Source organism: Bombus bifarius, unplaced genomic scaffold (assembly GCF_011952205.1).
Source record: "Bombus bifarius isolate JDL3187 unplaced genomic scaffold, Bbif_JDL3187 scf7180000008630_frag, whole genome shotgun sequence".
Lineage (NCBI taxonomy): Eukaryota > Metazoa > Arthropoda > Insecta > Hymenoptera > Apidae > Bombus > Bombus bifarius.
The window spans coordinates 11,102-18,537 of NW_022884762.1; the positions used below are offsets into that span (position 1 = coordinate 11,102).

At 27.9% G+C, this 7,436-nt stretch overlaps 1 protein-coding gene across 1 annotated transcript; it reads left to right on the plus strand.

Moving 5' to 3' along the window:
- The first annotated feature begins 798 nt into the window (after positions 1 to 798).
- On the plus strand, positions 799 to 5,611 carry LOC117213283 (GDP-D-glucose phosphorylase 1-like). Its single transcript, XM_033458652.1, has 3 exons — positions 799 to 1,063; positions 1,347 to 1,626; positions 5,104 to 5,611. The coding sequence occupies exons 2-3, from the start codon at positions 1,438 to 1,440 to the stop codon at positions 5,386 to 5,388; spliced, it is 474 nt and encodes a 157-aa protein (XP_033314543.1). The 5' UTR covers positions 799 to 1,063; positions 1,347 to 1,437; the 3' UTR covers positions 5,389 to 5,611.
- Positions 5,612 to 7,436: the final 1,825 nt, after the last annotated feature.

Genomic DNA, 7,436 nt, shown 5'->3' on the forward strand with positions numbered 1-7,436 from the left:
CTCTTCCCTTATTTATGGTTTTCCACTATTCTATTCGGTTAGGCATGCATATTTTCGGAAGTCGGCCCTTGTGCGTGTTTGTAACGAATAGTTAATATAATCGACGTGCGCGTTTCCAAGCTTTAACAATGATTTTCATAACTAATATCAGATAGTAAAAATAATATTGAAAAGAAAATAGAAAAAAATTGTAATCAAAATATTCCCAAAGTTACAATAGAAAAAAATGTTCTCTTATATTTTTCAACAAAAGTTAAATCTAATACAAGATTTCATTTAAAATTAATAAAATTTCAAATTAGCATCAAAATGAAAAAATTAATTCAGAGATCAAACATTAAAATAACAATTTTTAAACTAATTATCTTTATTTACTTATACTTACTAGCTTTAATACTACCATGAGAAACTTTTAACAGAGATCAAAAAATTCAATATGAAATACAAATTTTAAATATAATTTAATGTCTTCTTTTAATTTCTTCTTTGTTAAATTTTGTATTATTAATTTTTTATTAATGTATTAACCCTTTGCACTCCTATGTCGAGTGTGACTCAACAGCAGTTTTTATTTCAGGAGCTACTTTGTTGAGTCCCACTCGACATTCTTTCAGTTCCACCTTTTTTTGTGAAATGTGTGAAAGAAAACAAGGATTGCATCCTGGAAATTGTTTCAAGATATATCATACGCCTAAAAATTACAAAATACAACAATAGTGTGAATAAAACTGGTATTTAAGTGAATTTGTTTCTTCCTTTATTTATTTAAATTGCCTTATTTTTTAGTTAAAATAAATTTCAAATAAAACACTTAGAAGCGTTAGGAGCTGCTGATAACAAAATTGAAATAAAATTTGGAGTGCAAAGGGTTAAACATATTTTCTAATATAATAAAGATATCATGCCTTAATTCTTAAAAAAAGTTGTATCATAACTTTCTTGTAACTAGTGTTACAGTAATACAATGATATTATTAATAAGATCTTAATGTAAAAAAAATTATGTAATACTATCATATTGTAGAGTAAAATACCTAAGATAAAAGATACAAAATAAATATTTAATATTATACAACACTTCTCACTTCATCTAAGTAATTATGATACACAAGAAAACAATAAATATAACTAGTTAATCTAAATATGGTATAAATTCATTTTACATGTATTGTATTCACTATTGCATATTCTAACTCACTGCATTATAATTTTTTTATCGTGTCAGTATCTTTTAATTTCGCAGGAAATCTATGGTGAAGTACATACATACATATGTATATATATATATATATATATATATATATATATATATATTACGTAGAATATTAACTAGGTTATGTTTAGATCACCACATGGTTTATACCTAAAATAGGCTGTGGTTAGTTGTGCTAAATGATTTCATATTATTTAAATCTACATAACAAAATCCGACACAATCATGTCCTGCAATTCTTCTACTGAAACGAATTGTGCTTGTAGTAAAGATATTAAAAAAGATGAGGAATCTAATTTTGATTTGGTTTTAAAAGAAAAGTGGATGGAAGCCCAGAAAAATGGAGTGTTTCGTTATATATTAAACATTCAAGATTCAAAAATATTGGAAGGCAAATATCACTTTTTAGTCCAGGTAATGTTATTAAATAATTAATTATAATAAATATTTGTTTAATTTATTTTCAAATATTTTTTAATTGTTACAATTTTGTTTAAGTAATATAGTAATTTACAGGATAAAATATTTTACATGTTTTTATTGTTCACTTGTCATATGTGTAAATGTATGCTTTAATTTTACCATCTCTTGCATAAATATTCATGAGATAATTTTCTAGTTCAAATTTTAATAATTACAAATATGTTTTGTGTATTAATGTCATTAATACAAAAGTACATGTAAATCTGGTTACATATGCTTATCTCTTTGTTTTAATACTCTCAAGTACATTTTGTTGATAACTTATAAAATAAAAATAAGCAGATAAAACAAAAATATTTACAAAATCAGTGATAATTTACAAAAATAAAAATGAAATAAATATTATGTAACTGTAATTATATCTAATAATATAATATAGATAATATTGTTTATTCTAGGAATATTTATAAGAGTAAAATTATATAAATTAATTTTATAGTGCAAAATCATATATAAAATAACAGTTAAAGAAGTAGCAATGAATATATATTTGTTATTGTCAATACAATATCAGGATTGTTTATTTATTAATCAATGTATTATACTTTTAGGAATATATATCTATTGATGAACTAAAATTATTTAATGTTTTATGATTTATAATTATGAGAATCATAATGTCTCTCGCCCCTATTGTATTTCAAAGAACTTATAATCTTTTAACACATTGGCATCAGAGCATTTAGAAACTAATATATATATATATATATATATATATATATATATATATATATATATATATATATATATCATTTAGATTCTAGCAAAGGAATTCAAATGACATATATGTGAGTCACGGTGCTAATGTGTTAAGTTAGTCTAGTATGACTTAGTTAATATAACTGTAACACAATGAAAGGAAAAAAACAATTCTATTGATTCATATATATGTAAATTCATCAACAAATAACATGGGAACTGCAAGACATTTGTATTACTGATTTAGTTAAAATTCTGCATATGGGAAGATCCTCACTCTGCAAAAGTATTCCATTATAAGAGCAAAGGTCAAATATACAAGATATATACAATATATATAATCAAAGATATATACAATCATAAATATAACATTGTCTTTTTTTGCATAGTAAATAAATTTACAATACTGTAGTATTCAGTACTTTAATGCCCATAGGGTGCATTGTTAGAAAATTTAATATTTGAAAAAAATCATATTGCGCGCCATGGTACATTCATTGGAGTATACAATTGCTGATTAACCAGTTAGCTGTTGCGCCTTCTTTGAAAACTTTGAAAATTGTATACCTAAAATGTGTCACAGAAAGTAAGCGATGAAGTATAATGGCCAAATACAGAGTATGTGTGGCTGTTATAATATAGAATTAAGTTATAATGAAATGACTGTTTTATTTTTTAATTTTATTGCTGACATGAATTGTTATAACATGAAATATTGCCTTTTTTTGACGTGATGAGTATATCCGTCATAAATGGTTAAACATGCATCGCTGCTATAAATGTCACCTATTACTGAATTGTTGTGACTAGCATCTCGTTAACATCTTTTTGCAAAAAAGATTAACATGTGTGCGTTGCCAGAGTGTTAGTTGGCAAAATGAGTTGGTATTGATTTGAACAATGATGTGGTTACCTATGGCATGCCGAACCTACACAGTTTTGTCTATCTTCTCAGCATCGGACATTTATGGTGGCTGAGACTTTGTTGGAAGACTTCTGTACTCATAAGCTTGTACCTGTACCTGTATCTGTTTGCCAATAATATACTTTATCTCCCAATGGGATGTTGCACCTTCATTTGTACATTTAGTCATTAACCAGATCTTGGAATACTTGTGCCTTGTGAATATGACTTCCAGTAATTTAATCCATAAAAATTGTGGTTAAAAATTTGCAAAATATCTAAACATCATAAGAAATTGAAAATTAGTAAAATGGTAGCTTTTATCTAAAGCTACTTTTATCTAAAAGGTATAGCGAGTGAACGGGGTCAAAAGAGTCCTCCAACCAAATTTATGTAATGATGTGCCATATGATAGTACCAAAAAAACATCTTATATCAAATTTCAACTTTTTTCTCATCTAAAAAATAATTGATCTTATATTGAGCTCGAATTCACTCAACTACTTTGTAAGTCACATTATTGAACGATACTTCAAATTAACACAAATTCTAAAATTTCATACTATATTTATTATATATAGAAGGTATTAAAATATCCAAAACATAAAAGCTACTTTTTTGCGTGAAATTTTTGAGGAAATCGATTTTTGACACATTCACCACTGGAATATCTTATTAAAAAGCCTAAAAATCTATAAATTTATAAATTCTATAGTTCTATATATATTAGGTTATTCGAAAAGTTTCTTTCGTTTCATAAGGTGATAATACATGAACAACAATTTCTGTTTTATATTATTTTATTGAATTAAGTATGACACATTCCATTATATTTCTATTATTATGTTCGTGCATAATTCAATAAAATAATATAAAACAAAAAACATTGTGCATCTATTATTGCCTTATAAAACGAATGAAACTTTTCGGACAACCTAATATATATATGTAACTGTATGAATAGAATAGATCACGAGAGAAGAAATGTAATTTAGGACTTAGAAAATCGATTTTCCAGGTAAAATTTGTAGTGGATTTGTTATTAACTGTTCTTGTATTGAATTTAATTATTCTCAAAATAAACTCGATTTTCCAGAATCGATCGTCCGATTTATTCTAAGCATTTACATTATTACATATATATATAATCTGTAATTCTATAAATTTGTCATCTTTTACGAAAAGAAAATTGTCAAAAAGTTCGTAATGTTTGTAATATGCCACAATTTTCTACAGAAATTTTTTGTATGATGTTTCTCTTTGTTAACCTATTGAATAGTTCATCACCAGAGAAATGCGGTTTGGGAATCTCCTTAACCATGTAAATAAACCCCTTTGAATTATAAATACACTGAAATTCATCTGTTATTTAGAGAGATATACATACTTCCAGAAACTGCTAAGCCAGTAAATTGTTTAAGGTGTTATATACAAGGTGTTAAAAAAATTGGACAATATTTTATGTAAATCTAGACATTAAATCCAAAAATCAAAAAACAGATTCACAAAAGAAAAAATACATTATAAGGAGAAGATGAAGATAAATAGTACTTTATATAAGATTAATTCTTATATGTACTGATATTTTCTATTCATTAGACACAGGCATTAAATGTTTAAAATATTTAATGATACAAATTTTTATAAAGGTTTTATATGAACAATCCAATTATATATTGTCCTCTGACAAAACATATACAAACTTGTTTTAATCATATAAAAATTTTCTTTATTATTAATAATCTTATAATAAATAATATTTATTTTTCTTAATATTTAATACTGACAATTTTTATTAATTTTAGCTAAATATTGATCGCGGTTATAAAAGAAGATCTCCAGAAAATATTATTTCGATGAACCAACCTTTCAATGGGGAAGACTTTAACTTTACAAAACTTGTGTCAGAAGAACAAATAATGAATTTAATTAATACAGACAAAGATGATATAATTGCAATTAATGCTAGTCCGATTGAATACTGTCATTCTCTGCTGTTGCCACAAAGATGTAAACAATTACCTCAACTTGTAACAAAGCATAGCTTATTGAAAGCTATTGAGTTGTTTTCCTTGAGTTTGTCTTCGTAAGTATATTCCACCTTTGAAGCAAAAGTACAGAAATTAAATCTTTAATTAATTTATAAATACATATGTTGATTGTTAAAAAATGCAATGTCAAAGGAAAGTTAATAAAACATACACAGTACTCTCATAAATTTCATTTTACTTAATAATATTTATTAAGCATTATTCAGTTAATAAAATAAGGTTATTGTAGTAATGCTTTATGAATAAAGAAGTAATTATTTTATGATTCTATTTTATTTTTGAAACTCTAATTGTTATAACATAAAACTTAATCAGTGATGCAATCCCAATTTAATAGGAAAAATAAAAATTTTGAAATTTTGGCATGATTTATTAACATTTTCTGACATTTAAAAATATTTACATTATAACTATTTACACTACTAATATCACATTGTTGTTTATAGTTTATAAGTATTTTCAATTAACCTTATTGTATCATTAAGAAGTATTGTATCATTTATTTATGTATTTCCACGCTGTTTGTTCTGTTTTGATCTGCTTGATTTTCTCCATTTCTTCTTCTTCGTGTCTTTTCTTTCTTTGTTTGCACCACTGTTTGAATGCCTTTTTCCCCTCTATGAGCGCTTCTCTACTGCATTTTCCTTTCATAAACTTTCTCACTTTCCTTCTTATCTCTCTTTTCCTCTCTTTCCACTTCTTGTCGTACCACACTTTCTCTCCCATGCCCCATTTCCTCATCTTCACTTTCTTCTTTGGCATTGCTTCGTTTATCTTCTTTTTGATTTCTGTCCACATTTCGTCTACTGTTCTTCCATTGTAGGTCCAGTCTTTACATTCCTCCAAGTATTTTTCCACACTTCCGTTTGTTCATTCTCTTTTCTCCTTCTCTTCTTCTTTCTTTTCCTCATTTTTTTGTAATTCCAGCCCCCTATTTCTATTTCTAACGGCATGTGGTCCGACTCTGTTCTTTTTCCTACTTCATGTCAATTATTTCTTCTGTCGCCTCCTGATTGCCAATCGCATAGTCTATTACTGAGTTTCCTCTCTCCCCAATATAGGTCCACTCCTCTCCTTCTTTATCTCTGCCATTGATTATCGTCCAGCCTCTCTCTTCCAGATACTTTAGCAGTGTTCTTCCTTCCATGTTTACTGTCTTGTCTTTTGTCTCCCTCTTTTCCCGTTCTTGCGTTCCAGTCTACGCTGATGATCATCACTTCCTCTTCTCTTCCGTCTACTCTTTCCTCTATTTTTTCCATGTCCCTTTTGTATCTTGATTATAAACCATCATTATTCTATATGTCTTGTCATTGTATATTATTTTTCTTTCAACTATATTATCACTTATTTCTTTATATTCTATTTCTCTTAGTTCTTTATTTATACCCGTTATTATCCCCCCCCCTTTGCACTTCCTTTTTTCCTTACTCTCATTGCTGTCCTGCATTTCCAGTCGAATTCTTTGGGCAGTCTATATTTTAATTTTTCCCCATTTGCCTTCCTTTATCCATGTTTCCGTGAGTCCGATCACGTCGAATGTCTTCAGATATTCCCACACCTCCCTGTTGTTGCTTATTAGCCCTGATACATTCCAGAAGTACGTTTTCGTCCCCTTTGTAACCCCCCTTTCCCCCTATTTTCATTTTTCTCCCCCTCTCTATCTTTCTTCTTCCAGCCTCTCTTCATTTTCGTTCCATCTGTACCATTTGTTTTCTATTTTTAGTTTCTTGTATCCTATCTTTACATATTCGCTCTTTTCCCTTCTTTCTCTGGCTACCCTTCTTATATGTAACTGTACTTCCCTTTCTTTTCTCGTCAGATCTTCGTCTATGTATACACCCTTTTCCAATTTGCTTTTCTCCTTCGTTATCCGTATCTTTTCCTCCATCGATTTCATCGTCGCCACTATTATTGTGTTCTTGCCCCCCCCCTTTATCATATGTGCTCTTTCTACTTCTGCCCCTATCTTCATTTTTTCGTTTATGAACTCCTTTACTGTCTCTTCATTGCTTCCTTCGTTCCAGTCCTTTAATTACTATGTTCCTTCTTCTTTTCTCTCTCTCTCTCTCTCTCTCTGCTCTGTCTTT